At 42.3% G+C, this 16564-nt stretch overlaps 1 protein-coding gene across 3 annotated transcripts in view; it reads left to right on the forward strand.

Annotated features, from left to right (window-relative positions):
* The window catches only part of PHF21B (PHD finger protein 21B), a 167686-nt gene that overhangs the window by 135248 nt on the left and 15874 nt on the right, over positions 1–16564 (forward strand). For all 3 annotated transcript variants that reach the window (XM_048515717.1, XM_048515718.1, XM_048515719.1), the window contains exons 6-9: positions 4329–4380; positions 11208–11284; positions 14518–14572; positions 15808–15830. In XM_048515717.1, coding sequence (XP_048371674.1) covers positions 4329–4380; positions 11208–11284; positions 14518–14572; positions 15808–15830 — 207 coding nt within the window. The remainder of the gene's footprint in view (positions 1–4328; positions 4381–11207; positions 11285–14517; positions 14573–15807; positions 15831–16564) is intronic.

Consider the following 16564-nt stretch of genomic DNA (forward strand, 5'->3'; position numbering starts at 1 on the left):
CACCAACATTAGGGTGGCCAATCCCACTTAGGAAATACTTGGAGGTTTTTTTTGTGGGGGGGAGGTGGACCCTGGGGAGAGCAGAGTTTGGAGAGGGGAGATACCTCAGCAGGGTATAATGCCATAGAATCCACACTCTGAAACCGCTATTTATACCAGGGGAATTGTTTTTCCTCATCTGGAGATCTCCAGCCCCCACCTGGACATAGCCAAAGATATGGGGTGGGCGCACTATAGTTAGTAAACTGAACCACTGTGCATGCTGTACGCTAACATACCCTGCTGTGCCCCCCTCCCTCCCCGCTTCTACTCTAGTTCTTGTTCTAGGGTCCCTCCACCATCTATGGGACCCCTCCCCCCTCCTTTGTGGAGGTTTTTAAAATTGGATTTTGTTGCTGACGCTGTTTTATATGTTTTATATGTTTAAACGCTGTATCTATTTTAAATCGACTTGATTGTATGTTTTAAACTGTTGTTCACCGCCCAGAGCCCTTCGGGGGTAGGGCGGTATAAAAAACTCAAAATAAATAAATAAAATAAATACTTGCAAACACATACAAGCCTTCTTTGAATAACTTGTAATATAAATATGTAATCTTCTTCAATATATCCAAACTAAACAGAGTAAAGATTCTTTGATATGCATCAGAGAATCTTTATGCTGATGTACTTATACATCTGATGTACATCAGAGAACCTTGACTCTTAGTTTGGATATACTGAAGACCATTTTAGTTTGTATATGTTGAGGAGGATTACGTACTTCTGTTACAAGATATTCAGAAAAGTCTTGTATGTGTTTGCAAGTGTGTTAACTTGGTTCAGAGTGGTTTGGTTTACTGCCCACCTGGAGTTGGGTAACCCTAACATTTTTTTAAAAAAAATGTTATATTATCCCAGTAATCATTACAATAGCCCTGGCAAGTAGGGTAGAAAATGTTGACAGAGAGAAATTTTTCTCTCTTTCTCACAATACTAAAACCAAGGGGCATACATTGAAAATGTTGGGGGGAAGAATTAGGACTAATAAAAGGAAACACTTCTTCACGTAAAATGTGGTTGGTGTTTGGAATATGCTGCCACAGGAGGTGGTGATGGCCGCTAACCTGGATTGCTTTAAAAGGGGCTTGGACAGATGTATGGAGGAGAAGTCGATCTATGACTACCAATCTTGATTCTCCTTGATTTGAGATTGCAAATGCCTTAGCAGACCAGGTGCTCGGGAGCAGCAGCAGCAGCAGCAGAAGGCCATTGCTTTCACCTCCTGCATGTGAGCTCCCAAAGGCATCTGGTGGGCCACTGTGAGTAGCAGAGTGCTGGACTAGATGGACTCTGGTCTGATCCAGCAGGCTCGTTCTTATGTTCTTAATTTTTGCTATTATAGTGTATATAAAAGTAAACACCCACACTGCTGATTTGCACATGAAGAGTCGGGTACTAATGGAAAATTGCCTGGCTTTCTATTTATTAGAATAGGATTGGTGTCTTGACCAGGGGCAAGGGATGATCAGTGAACCTCTTGCTGTAGAGATTTTGGGTGTGAGCCCAGGGCTGGCAGCTCTCATTCCGTGCTACAGAAACCCGCCTCTTGCCGAGCCTTTCTGTCGAGTACTGAGGTTTGGGCTAATTGGTTTTGTTCTTTGAGTAAGCTTTAGTTGATTAACATGCATTTATACAATTAGGGTAATTAGAACTAACTGGGTAATTAGTGTAAATGCACGTAATAACAGCTGGAACATGTAATTATGACATGAAATGATTTCGCAAAAGGACCCCATTCTTGTTGAACTATGTAAAAAAAGAGATGTACTGAAGATTTCTTCAAACATTTATTGGCGTCTAGCAGGAAAGGGCAGGAAAACACACAAAGTCAGCGTTGCCTGTGTATCTGAATGCGTGTATGTGTTTTTAAAAGAGGCAAATTAGAAATATGGTGTAGCGGTTGAGGGTGGTGGACTCTAATCTGGAGAACTGAGTTTGATTGCCTACTCCGCCACATGAAGCCAGCTTGATGACCTTGGGCCAGTCACAACTCTCTCAGAACTCTCTCAGTCCCACTGACCTACTATGGGGGGCGGGAGGAGTTTGTAAGCTGCGTTGAGACTCCTCCCAGGAGAGAAAAGTGAGGTATAAAAACCAGACTCTTCTTTTTCCTGTTATCTGCCATCTTGATAACAAAAATAGATATTCTGTAGGTTGGAAGAGCCTGTGATAAAAATGCTGGGAAGCAGTCCAATTGTGATAGAACTGTTTTCTGAAGATTAAACAATGTGCACAAGTGAAGTTTGTAGCCGCATACATCCCTTATTCATTTAATTTGTATTTTTCTTAAAAACCACCACCAGCAGCAAGACATCTCCCCCAAAATGGTATGTAAAACCTTACAACAAGAGATCATTATTCTTCAAGCTTCCTTGCCCCCATTCCATGTTATTGACTGGGACCAGTGGGAACAGGGATAAGCAAAGTGTGCTGAAATTCCCCCATATTTCTTACTAGCAGCGGAAAGAGAAGAGAGTCTTCTTCGGGGGCTCTGTGCTCTGCTAATGAAAACCATGGATCCAGCTGCTGCATTAATGGTAGTTTTTACGTCTCTGTGGGCTCCTAAATTGTCCACATTGTTTTCTTTAGATTTCTTTTGGTGCATTTTCTGTGCAATGTGAACTGTAGTTTCCAAGGACACTGACTTCTCAACTGTTTGCTTTTTGAGAACACTCTTGTTAACGCTTAACGCAATGCCGTGAAGTCACAGCTGACTTAAGAACATAAGAACATAAGAACAAGCCAGCTGGATCAGACCAGAGTCCATCTAGTCCAGCTCTCTGCTACTCGCAGTGGCCCACCAGGTGCCTTTGGGAGCTCACATGCAGGATGTGAAAGCAATGGCCTTCTGCGGCTGTTGCTCCCAATCACCTGGTCTGTTAAGGCATTTGCAATCTCAGATCAAAGAGGATCAAGATTGGTAGCCATAAATCGACTTCTCCTTGAGGCAACTATATAGGGTTTTTCAGGCAAAAGATGTTTAGAGGTGGTTTGCCGTTGCATGCTTCCACATGGGCTGAGAGACTTGAAGATCTCTGTATGCTGTCACCCAGAGAGATTTTCCAAACCTTAAAAAGCCAACTTTTAGAACAGGAATATCATATCTTGTTGGGGCAAGCAAATAAATCATGCTCACCCCTCTCTGTCGGAATAATACCGGAACAGGGGCACATAGCCAAATATCTTGAATTATTACCTGAACCCCAACAGAGATGGATTATCACAAGGGCCAGATCCAATACTTTCCCATCGGCCATTACAAACGGTCGTTACTTATCCATCCCTCTCCAGGATCGGGTTTGTCCACACTGTAAAAACCAAGTGGAGGCTCTTGCTCACATGACTGTCCGAGATATGTGGGGGTTAGGAATTTCTTTCCCAGGCTGGCCCTAGTAGACAAATCTGAAGGAGACTCTGACAGTTCTGTTGTGGAGCTTCTGTTAAATAATGCAGATGTCGTGCCCTTGGAAAAAGTAGCAAAATTTCTTTTACAAGTGACAGAACTTTCTAAGTAATGTATACTGCTATATACAGTCTTTCTGTCTGCATTTTGAATGTACTCTTGATTTGTACTTTATAAATGTCTGGTAATGCTCTAGAGCCTATTTTAAATGCCTAATAAAGGTTGTTGTGTTGTGTGGCTGAGAGACTTCTGAGAGAACTGTGATTGGCGCAAGGTCAGCTAGTGGGCTTCATGTGAAGGAGACGGGTGGTCCAGATATTGGAGTCCACTGCTCTTAATTACTACTCCACCCTGGCTCTCTTAGCTTAATGGAAACTGCTAGTAAATAGCTGAGGAGTAGATCCCAATCCCCATCTTTTAACGTCTGAAGTAAAGTTTCCTAAAATTGCAGGAGGCCAGCATTAAAATACAGATTAAGTTCAGTTTTGTTTCATTTCCTTCAAATATTTATTGCTTCAAAGCTTAGGTCTGATGAATTTTTGAGGTTCCCTTTTGAAGCTACAGTCCTGCACATTTTCTGAAGAGAGACAGAGGCTTCTTTTACACATTTGTTTACTCCTTTCCTCCCTATACTGCTGTTTCGGGTGGCCAACTCTGCTTCTCTTTTTTTGACCGACACAAAAGGGCATCTTATGAATTCAGAGGTTTATGGCATCTCTCATCAAATAGTGCTGAAACCAGCTGTTGCAATATTAAGGCATTTGTGATGGATTTTTTATTCAACTGGAGGAATTTGTAAAGAACTCCGGCACAGCTGGAATTCTTGCATCAATAACCAAAGAATACAGAATTAATCCAAGCTCTTTTATTATTTCTTCTCTAGAAAATTGCCTTCATGGTAGCGTTAGGCCTGGTTACGACAGAGTACTTGGAAGGTAAGAATGCTTTTATTGCTACAAAAATATCTTCAGTTTTTAGAGAAGTCAAGTGCACATACCATAAAGGTAATTTGTAGAGCAGTCGTGAAATCCTGAGGAGAAATGCATCCTTCAAAGTCCACTTAAGTCATATCTCCTGAGGATGGATTGAACTGGTACTCATGAGGAAGAGCTGTACATGTTTTCTGTTAGCGGACCATTTTCTTCCAGTTTGGGATAATCTCAGACCAGAAAATCTTAACTTCTGCTCTGAAATTAGGGTGTCCAATTTTCAGGTGGTGCCAGATCTCCTAATATTACAACTGAACTTCAGGTGAATGGCCCCTTTGGAAGATGAACTCTGTGGTATGATGCCCCATTGACCTCCCTTCCCTCCTCAAAACCCACCTTCCTGATAGACTCCACCCCCAAAATCTCCAAATATTTCCCAAATATTTCTTCAAATATTTCCTGGAGCTGGCATCCCTATCTGAAACAAGCCAGCAAAATCACTGACGTTTCTGTAGTTCATTCGTAACAGAATCTGTCTGTTTCTCATCTTTTTAAATGAAAAGTGTCGCTTAATTTTTCTAGCCTGTGAGCAACGTGACAGGACACAGAATTTCAGAAAGTAGCCAGGCCAACAGATGCTGCGTGGACTTACCCTCTTTTAACTTTGCTCTGTGGCCTGCGTTTGTTTGTTTCTCTCCGAAAAGCTCTGAATTTTATCTCGGCATTTAGACAACATTAGTGCCTTCCTTGATGACTGAGAATCTAAAAGCTGAGAAACAAAACAAAGAAAAAGAAGGATATAGTGTGCAACCACAATGAACAAAACCCCGAACACTATATCCAAGCTGTGATACAGATGATGATCCTTGGAAAACGAGCAGTGATATGGAACGTAAGCGTTTAATACGTGACATACAGTTACATGGCAACATACATCAATATTAGTCTCCAAAAATCTGCATGGAGCTGAAGGTAAAGTTTCCCCTTCAGTCGTGTCCGACCCTGGGGTACCACTGCAAGCAGTGATTTCATAGGCAAGCCTCTTTTGTGGGGTAGTTTGCCATTGCTTTCCCCGGCTATTCTTTACCCCCTAGCTATGTGCTAGGTACTCATTTACCGACCAAGGAATGGATGGATGGATGGCTGGAGTTGGATCACTATGAGCCAGCTGCCAGGATAGCCCTGCCCCCAGGGGGCTTGAACTCCTGACTGTGTGAGTGGCAGTGCAAGCACTTAACCACTACGCCACGTGGCTCCTTGCATGTAGCTGAGAGGATCCAAATGAAGACAAAAAGTCTCTGGAAAAATCCAAATGAAGACCGTCAGTCTTACATCCACTATTAGTGCCAAATCCAGAGAGTTCACAGCAGAACGAGTTCCCCAGTCACATGTGTGCTGCTTAGCCTGTTTTTTGGGGCACCTCTTGTCAGGGGCTGCCCAAGTGTCAGCTTAGATTGACAAAGCCTACATGACAGTTATGTCTGACCTTGGACAGTGCCGTGTGCACTCAGAGGCAGAAAAGGAGCTTGCTCCAGATTGCTGTAGAGTTGTATATAATTTGGCAAAGAGTGGGCAGAGGGGTGCTTCTTCGAACACCTGCTGCCTGGCGAAGCACTTTGCTGCTCAGTAATGCAATAAAGGAACCTCTTCTTTGGAAGGTGACTTCGTGTCTGTCTGCAGTTCCTGGTTTGCATGCTGCCGCCTTTACAGTGGAACCTCGGTTTTCATTGCCTTCGGTTTTCATCGGTTTCAGTTTTCATCGATTTTTTTCAGTGAAAAATTTGTCTCGGTTTTCATCTGACGGTTGCCCACCAGTTTTCATCACCAATTTGCAGGTAAGGGTGCAGGGGTCTGTGGAGGAAAAAAAAAATCACCTGGACAAAAGCTTTGTTGCAGGCCGCGGTTCTGCTTTAACTTGTTTTAACTGACAATGTCTTTCAGACAAATCTTAAAGAGGCGTCAGAAACAGAGCTCTTTGGGCAGCTCACTGGTCCACTGGCTCTGAAGCTGGTCCTAGTGTTATTGTTTGTTACTGTTTTCAGCATTAAACACTATGTTTATGGTCACCAATTCAAACATATGTTTTAATGTGTATGTTTTTTTTGGAGGTGCCTGGAATGGATTCTCATAAGTACTTTACCTTGACTCCTATGGAGAAGTTTGCCTCGGTTTTCATCGGTCTTGGTTTTCATCGATTCTTTTCGGACGGATTACCAACGAAAACCGAGGTTCCACTGTACTGGTTGCTCTACATCTGTGGGGCACTCCGCTGGAAGTTTTCCATCTACAACCTCGTAATTCTGACACATCTATGAATCATGCTTTGCATAATATTGTTCCTGGAACCATTGTGGCAAGTTGAAATGTGTATTTGCTGAAGAAGTAGTTCGCTATCTATGAAAACGATTGTTGACTGGGGAGCTCATTTCTCTGTGGACTCTCTGGATTTGGCACTAACACCACCTGTAAGGATGACTGTCTCCGTTTGAATTTTTTCCAGAGACTTTTTGTCTTCTTTCGGATTCTCTGAGCTGCATGGACTTTTGGAGTCTAATGTTGATGTATGTCACCACATAATGGCATGCCTTGTATTAAATATTCACTTTTCATATAAGTGTTTGTTTTTCACGGATCATAATCGATTCGATTTCGAATACCTTTAATGGCATATAGATTGTTTAAGATTAGCTTAGCAAGATAATAACAGCCTTTACAACTTTACAATTTCTGACGAGTTAAAATAACACCATTTAAAAATTTAGCCACCGCTTCCAACAGCTCGTAGTTGTGGCTGTTTAAAAGATATATAACCTTCTGTTTATCTGTAATGCCTTCACTTCCATGCAGGAAGGGATCATAATCAGTACAGCAGCTTGGGTATATTTGGGGTTTTGTTTTTTTTCATTGAGAATCTAAAAGCAGCATGAAGATCGGCTGTGGAATCCTAATCCCTTAATGGCAGTACTCTGGGATGGAAATTGCAAAGAGACTTATGTTAGGGTAAAAATGAAAAGGACCATCCTACAATTGTTTGCTTCAGTTTTATTAATTTATTTTTTGGAGAAATTAGGGCAAAAACCTTGCAGGGCTTGATGCTGGGGAGATTTGGGGAATGGTACGGAGCCAGGTGCTTCGAGTTACCCTGTGAAAAGTAAATGGAAGTGTGGTAAAAAATAAATTCTGCAAACTCAGTTAATGGTAAAATTACTCATTTCAAGGACAATACAGGGTTTCTTTTTCTTAAGCAGTTGCAAGAGAGCATTAGCAGGCATGCTGAATACTTCTGCCAGCCTTTCTCCCTACAAATATCTTCCTTGGTACTTTCTTATGGAGTGCAGTGGGTTAGAACCTTTACCAGATGTGGTTATCTGGGACTACACTCAGGATCATTCTCCAGTCAGACCCTGCCAGCATGACCAATTGGCCATGCTGGCAGGGGCTGATGGGAATTGTGATACAATCCCACAACGCTAGCTGGAGTGACCATTAAAAGGTTCGCCACCATCAATCTCCTGTAGGAGATAATATTCTTCTTTTTTCTCACCCAGCTGGTCTCTAAGGCTGGAAGTAAGCCCAGCTGAGCTGAGGAGGGGGCATTTGCAGGAGAGAACTGGTGTTTATGATGGAGATTTAATACCTGTTCCTCGCACGATTTCCCTCTACAATCAGTCCTGCTGCATCTGTTTTCAAATTATTTCTGCAAACAACCGTTTAAAAACTCACGCCAAGGTGTTCTGCCCTCCGGCATATGCTCATCAATAGGTTTTCTTCAACCCGAGTTTCTCATTTCGAATATGAAAAGGATATTTCTTCGTGGCAGTTTCTGCTCTCAAGAAATACATGTCTGATTCTTTCTTTCTGCCCTGTGGCGTCATTCATCTTCATTGTGCCGCGCTTGCCAAACAGACATGATGGTTATAATGCAGTCAAGTGTAAACAGTTCTCACCAGTTCTGAGCTGACTGCTCTTTTCAAGAGAAAGTGACAAACGCTTCTGGGTTCCAACCCACAGTCTGAGAACCACAAATCTAGAACATTTTAGAATTTAGCTTCAGCGTATGCCCGACGCATTTTAAGTTGTTTCATGTTTTGGGTCTGTTTGAGATGCTGTTGTGCTGGACATGGTCTTTTTAAGAACTGTTAGGATGTTTTATGGTTTTATTACGTTTTGTCTTGTAAACGAAAAGAGAAGAGCAAAAATCTGTACTAATAGGCACAAAAAGAGCACCAAAAAAAGTCTCAAACAACTAATGTGTATTACAGTTACAATAAATCATACAGAATCATTATGCAAATTATTTTCATATTACAAATATTTCACATCAATTATTCAAATTATATAGATGGTAGTATATATAAAACTAAGTCCAAATGATACAGATCCAGCCAGACGGCTCTTCAAATGATCTCCCCGTTATTGTTCCGTGTGATTGGGTCCGTATTATTTGGACTTTATGTTATAGAAATGACTGTCTATGTAATTGGAGTAATTGATCTGAAATATCTGTAATACGAAAATAATTTGTATAATGATTTTGTGTGATTTATTGTAAATGTAATACACAGTAGCCATTTGAGATTTTTTGTGCCCATTAGACACAGTACAGCATTTTGTTTCTCTCTTTTAGTCAATACTTTGTACCCCTTTCCCCCTTCATGCTTATTGTTTTGTAAGGAGCAGCAGTGGCATAGTGGTTAAGAGCAGCTGTACCCTAATCTGGAGGAACTGGGTTCCCCGCTCTGCCGCTTGAGCTGTGGAGGCTTATCTGGGGAATTCAGATTAGCCTGTGCACTCCAACACACACCAGCTGGGTGACCTTGGGCTAGTCACAGTTCTTTGGAGCTCTCTCAGCCCCACCTACCTCACAGGGTGTTTGTTCTGAGGGGGAAAGGGAAAGGAGTTTGTAAGCCCCTTTGAATCTCCATACAGGAGAGAAAGGGGGGGGATATAAATCCAACTCTTCTTCTTCTTCTTCTTCTTCTTCTTCTTCTTCTTCTTCTTCTTCTTCTTCTTCTTCTTCTTCTTCTTCTTCTTCTTCTTCTTCTTCTTCTTCTTCTTCTTCTTCTTCTTCTTCTTCTTCTTCTTCTTCTTCTTCTTCTTCTTCTTCTTCTTCTTCTTCTTCTTCTTCTTCTTCTTCTTCTTCTTCTTCTTCTTCTTCTTCTTCTTCTTCTTCTTCAGCTGTTTATATTCCAAGGTCCTGCCTCTAACTGTTTCCCTGGAGAGGCAGCACAGAAATTTTCCGAACAGACAAATAAAATTGTGTCGTGTATTTTGCAGATGGCACATGTTCAGCGCTATTGATTTCAGACTGGGTTATAAAGTTAGCGCTATAAAGACTGAGTAATAAAGTTATTTGTGTAACAGTCTTGTTGTGCTTCATTTATATTGATAATCGAGAAGGGGGATATTGTACTTGTGGAAGGACCTTGGAATATAAACAAGGGAGTCTTCCAGTACTCACACCCTGGTTCCAGTACCTGGGAGATGCATAGGTTTGAGGCTGCTAATCCCGGGTAGGAAAAGTGGTGCTAGTTTAAGGTTATTCATAACATTGCTTGGGTCGGCTCCAAAATATCTGTTGGTACAGTGACTCTTCTTATATAGTGACACCACTTACTGGCTCAATCCATGTGCAAGCAACACATTTTGCCCCTCTTATCACAAACTCTGATGCTAATTGTTTGGAAAAACAATTTCTCCTCCCCTTCAGAGAACTCAGATTGCATTGTGTCCTCAGTCTGTGAACACGCTGATTCCAAGGTCCTTTAAAATTCACCCCAGTTCAGAATAAAGTGGCTATTCCTCCTCCTCCTCCTCTCCTCCTCCTCCTCCTCCTCCTCCCTTTCTCTCTCGTATATGGCTTTGTGATCTGGTTCACAGTCATGGGAAGCTACATATAACTGCTGGTAGCCTTTGCAAGATGATGGCAAACCACCTGTGCTTCTCACTTGCCTTGAAATCCCCTTGTTGGGATTTCCATTCAGTTGATACTTGGAAGGGATTTCACCAGAGGTGGGATCCAGCAGGTTCTCACCAGTTCCCGAGAATGGGTTGCTAATTATTTGTGTGTGCCGAGAAGGGTTACTAATTGGGTCTGCTTTTCCGTTAGAAATTCAATTAGGTCCAAAAATCATAAAGTCCTGTTGTTTCCTATGTGGCTGGTTAGCGAAGGTAGAAAACGGGATAATTCTCCCTGTTGGGCTGTTTTAAAAACATGTTTTAGAAATATGGTAAAGTTCCTTGTTTAAGGAAAGTATCCTTCTTTTGATTTCTAGAAACAAAATTAAGTATTTGGAAGTATTGGCACGACAGGCAGTCAACTAGAGGAGAAGCGAAGTTGTTTCTTGTTGGCAGCGGGACGGCAGGACTTGCTAGAATGAGTTTAAATTATGGACAGAAAGATACCAGCTGGAAATTAGGAACTTTTTTTTACAGTAAGAGTTTTTTACAGTAACAGAGAAATTATTAATGCCCCGCCCCCGGAATGCCCGGCCACGCCCCCGTCATTCCCCACCCAGCCCCATTGTCGCTACGCCACTGTTTGAATCCCACCACCATGGGAACCTGTTACTAAAATTTTTGGATCCCACCACTGGATTTCACGAAGGAGGTCTCTGCAGAGAAAGGCAATGGCAAACCACCTCTGCATAATCGCTTGCCCTGAAAGCTTCTTGCTTGGGTCATCGTGAGTCCACTGTGACCTGACAACATTTTAGTCAAGAGTCCTTTCTGCCATCTCGTTCTGACGCATGTCTAGACCAGGCCTGAGAGGAAATGGTTTTAGCTCTGCACGCTTTTCTTTTGGAAAGATAAACTGATTTGGGTGTTTTCAGAAATCCAGAGCAAACGTCAAGAGAGAAAGAGAAGAAGCACGGCCAACCCAGCCTACAGTGGACTTCTAGAAACAGAGGTATGTTTGCTGCTCGACTGGTTTGGGTTGCTGCTTTACTCACAGCCCATGCAAGTTTAAAGGAAATTAATGTTAGACTCTTGTTGCATGAGACAACTGGGCACAAATTACAAATAGGTTTGATTTCCAGAGTTCTCTGCCAGGAGTCCTGGTCCTTTCACGGTATAGCTTCCAGGTATCCTTTATTGGAAACCATAATAGTTCAACCAAATTATTAGTACAGCTATGAATGGATGCACCAAAGATCATCTTAATAATACATTTGCACAGACATCAAGCATCTACAACCATGCAATAGCAAGAAAAGACCCCCAAGGGCCATCAAGTCCAACCCCCTGCAATGCAGGAACACACAATCAAGCCACTCCCAACGTATGTTCATCCAGCCTCTGTTTAAAAACCTCCAAAGAAGGAGACTCCACCACTCTCCGAGGCAGTGAATTCCACTGTCGAATTGAGTTATTTGAGTTCTTTCTGATGGTCAGAAATAAAGGAGATTATCTATTCCAGTATCTGCTACTTTGGAAAGATATAATTTTAGTTTAAAAATTATTACTTATAGAAAATAAGTAATTCAAGTCAGTACTGGCTTGCCCATCATTTTTGTCTGTTTCTGTTCGCAGAAGGTACAGCACCTAAGCAGTTGAATGACTAATGGAAAAGAAGGACAAAGTAATAGTTCTTACCCTGTTACTCTCCTTATCCTCTCCCAAATTTCTTTCTTCCAGTATCATTCACCTCCCCCTCCTAGTCCTCAAGTTAAAAATTGCTATGTAAGGAAACGGCCCAGTCTCAACTGACAGAATAACCATAAAATTGTCCAATTGCTGCAGATGGTGAGACTCCCTTCGCTCAATAATCACACCACAACGACAGGCTGGAAAGGAATGGGCCGCAGCCTGTTTATTAAACATCAAACATATCAACAAGAACTATTTACATCAGAGCTGGGCGGCAAACGGGTCGCACATCACATCCCAATGAATGGGAAACTGGCGGGAAGGGAAGCCCCAGAGACCATGCTCCTGCTTGCTTCCACACTTCCCGCCCATGCTGAGGAGACGGGCACCGGCTGAGCCCCAAGGCCACTCTTTCAGCCCGCCTTCCTCCCCGCATTGTTGGGGTGTCGGGCACCGGCTAAGCCCATGGTCAGCTTCGTCGGCCCAACCCAACCCCACTCCCTAGGGTGTCGGTAGCTGCCTCGCCTGCCGTCGCCAGCCTGCTCCGCCCCACCTCCTGCCCGCCAGGGCTTAAGCCTGTGGTTTCCAGCCGGAAGGCTCGCTCTTCCCCAGATGTGCGACACCGCTGCAAACCCGCCAGGACTGCGACACAGTATGACCCAAAACCTCCTCGCCAACCCCAAATTAAAGGGAGGGTGGTGGCCACGCCTGCTGGTTCTACCGAAGCGGGCTGCACCAGGGAAGGCGCCTTTAATATACCTGCGCCTCCCGCCTTTTCTGCTGGGGAGCCAATCATTGCACTGCTCCTGCAGCACGCCAGGCCATGCATGCCCTTTATTTTAAGCGGCGCTGCTCACCACGGGCAGCGCACGCCCCTGCTGGCTCAGGTGCATCTAATTTGTTAGTAAAAGTCTGAGACTCTTGTTTCAGCTCACTGGATTGCAGACACATGATGTGGCTTTTGCCCATGAAAACTTATTTCACTATAGGGCCAGGGCTTTTACAGCCCTGGCCCCTACCTGGTGGAACACACTTCCAAGTGAGATCAGGGCCCTGCGGGACATACAGAGTTTCCACAGGGCCTGTAAAACGGACCTGTTCCGTGCACGCCAGCTGGGATAACATCGGCACCTGCTATAATGAACATCTGACCCCATGAGCCATGAGGGGGATTTTAATGCCATCTGAAATTATGTAAATTATGTTTTGTGGTTCCTCATTTTAGTGGTATTGATTACCTTTAATGGATTTTTGTAATGTTCAGATTTTGACTGTTACACCAGCCTGAGATTCTCGGGAAGGTGGTATCCAAATCCAAATCCAAATCCAAATCCAAATCCAAATCCAAATCCAAATCCAAATCCAAATCCAAATCCAAATCCAGACAGACAGACAGACAGACAGACAGACAGACAGACAGACAGACAGACAGACAGACAGACAGACAGACAGACAGACAGACAGACAGACAGACAGACAGACAGACAGACAGACAGACAGACAGACAGATAGATAGATAGATAGATAGATAGATAGATAGATAGATAGATAGATAGATAGATAGATAGATAGATAGATAGATAGATAGTCTGGCCTCTGCACAACAATTATCTGTACTATTCGGGGTTGAGATTCGTGGCTAATTGGTAGGGCATCTGCGTTCCCAGCATCTCTGGTTAAAAAGATCAGGGAGTAGGTGTCAAGGAGAACTTTGGAGAGGTTCTGTCAGTCATAATAGTCAACACAAACGTAGACAGAACTGTGTCACATTATAAAGCAGTTTCATGTGGTCTTGTGGCTACCATTACTGTGTTTGTTTCTAAACTGAAAGATGAAGCAGGAAGGGAGGTATATTAAAAATTACCTCTCAGGGTGTCAATTTTGAAGCTGATTATATTTGTCCTCACTAAGAAGTGCCGTCGAGCATAAGAAATGCTATTCAAATTAAATGGGAGCAGACTATTTATATTCTAATCAGTTGGTTTATTTGATTGATTCGCTAATCAGCAGTTTGAGAGAGATGCCAACATTTCAGGCATTCTGATACTTTTCAGTTGACAATAGATCTAGTTGATGATCTTTAATTCATGATCACTTAAACTGAAGTTGAATATAAAGTACTTCTTAATGTGCTCCTAGTTGCAAAGAACTACGTCTCTGATACAGTTGCAATTTTAATTCATTTTCTACCATTTCTGCTAAACGGTCTGCTTTGAAGTAAGTTTTTTTTTTTTTAATTCTGAAGTTGTTCTGGTGGGGCATAAAGGAAGCCAAGATTCTGTATGCGTAAAACAAACATAAGGAATAGTGTGATTAAATCATACTTTTGCAAGATACTCTTCTTGCATACGATACATTGATGAAGATTTATTTTGATCCATAAAGGGGCCGAAAGGCCTCTTAACCCTAGTCATATATTGTGAGTAGAGAACTCCTCGTGTGGCACATGGGAAGCCCAAAAGCATTTGCAGAGGTGCTTTACAAGGGATGATATGAAAAGCTGCATGGAAGTTTGCTCCTCAGGTAACCACGTGGTAACTTTATGTCTTGCAGCGCAAACGCCTTGCATCAAATTATTTGAATAATCCGCTGTTCCTATCCACAAGAGGTAAGCTTTCATTTTTATTATTTTTCATTTTTACTTCTACACATATTTTGCACGATATACACATTAATAACAATCAACAAACTTAATTCATAGGAAATTTGCAAGGTAAAGTTAAATAGCAGTATGATATTACTCAAGGGGAGAAGAAAAAAGGGAAAGCACAACAGTTACAATACATAATTAAATAAATTCCACTTACCCTATTCAATGGACTACGAACATTCCAAAACTTTAGAAGTGACAGTCCTTATGAATTTGATTTAGCTACTATTTTAAGAAAGAAATTAATCACAGATCAAAATGTTAAAGCTAAACTGTAATGTGTGAATTTCATAGTTGTATTGTTAATTATAATAATTACGATTATCTTTGTGTATTTATGGGATTTTAGGGTGTATTTTTGAAATTGTGATGACCTGTGTCTGACAGTAAAATCCCTATTTCATAATTGAACTTGAACGTCAATTAATAGGGTATCCGTAATTTGATATTAATTCATCTATGTTATTATCCTGTTTACTCAAAAGGATGATGACTCTAAGATAACTTCCCTGAAAAAAAGGGAAACCAATACATAAAAGTATATGTGGAAGCCCTTTCTTTCCCACTGAGGTGAGGAACGTGCTCCAATCTGGGTTCATTTGGAACCAAAAATGTCCCCCCTCAGTTTCCAGGTGTTGTACAGGTAGTGATTCTATAAGTTTTGGGTTTGCGTCTATGAGGTAAGTGGGCATGAGGCAGAACCTTCCATCTGGGGCAGTAGCCAGTGACAGAGCGAGGAGGAAGTGCACCCAGTGATACATGCGCCCCGCGCCCCTCCAAGCCCCTCTCCGCCCCCTGAATGCCCTGTCCCACCCCCCAGAATGCCTCCGCAGGGGCGCATGCCCGGTGCGTCGTGCACCCCCCTTGGCTCTACGCCACTGGCAGTAGCCCCCTCAGGCCTATGACACATCAAAGTTGTGGCATGTCTGTGAATATACAATTGGAATGGCGCACATTTAATATAAACAAAGAACCATCTTGATTGGGGAAAAAAACGAGTATGATATGAAGATTAGTATCATGACAATGAAAGTTAGAGTTGCTGATGCAGACATTGAGGCAGACATACTGTAGCTACCTGCACTCTTTTCCTCACACAACATATTTTATCACAGCTCAACTAAAATCTCTCTAGCCAGTAATCTCCCTGCACTGCTACTAACCTATGTTCTGCACTTCTTTCAAAACGCTAGCCCATGAGGATCCTTGTTGGAAGGTATGTTTATGGAACGTTGTCTGTTTCTAAGGCCTGTCCTAATCATGGCTTACTCCAATATACTTTTCTTATAAGTTCAATTGTTGCTGCCCCAGCATAAAACCACAAAGGTCCTTCTCCTTTTTGTATGTTAAAGGCTATTTCAAGAAGAGTACAGTCAACCCAGGGATGGTGGAAGCAAGTCCCTTCCGCACATGCAGAATGTTGCACTTTCAATCCACTTTCACTCCACTTTGAAGATGCATTTCACTGTGCAGAATAGCAAAATCCATTTTCAAACAATTGTGAAAATGGATTGAATGTGCATTAGTCTGCATTTGCGGAAGGGGCCTTAGGTTTACGTGTGCTCTCTGTGAAGGGCAACAGGTATATTTAGTATATATAATCCTGTCAAGCAAAGTAACGAGCAGAAATGTGGATTGTGCGGCACGTTAAATTAGAATAGTTTATCTCGCAAAAGACCGGCCGTTTTACCTCAGAAGTTCATAAAACGTAAGCAGAACTTTACTTAACTGAGAGAGAAAACATATACAGTATATACACCTCAACAGAGTATCACATATACACAGTTACATTCAGAGCTCATCGTTTGTTACAGTTTTGGTTGTGCTGGTAGGCATTTACAGTATCTTTTTCTATATAGTCAGAGCACTTTTACATAGCATTTGGTTAAGCAGTATACAGAACTACCAACGGATTTTAACTGTCACCTTTAGAACGTTTGTGCAGCTTCC

This window comes from Sphaerodactylus townsendi, linkage group LG14 (genome assembly GCF_021028975.2).
Source record: "Sphaerodactylus townsendi isolate TG3544 linkage group LG14, MPM_Stown_v2.3, whole genome shotgun sequence".
Classification (NCBI taxonomy): domain Eukaryota; kingdom Metazoa; phylum Chordata; class Lepidosauria; order Squamata; family Sphaerodactylidae; genus Sphaerodactylus; species Sphaerodactylus townsendi.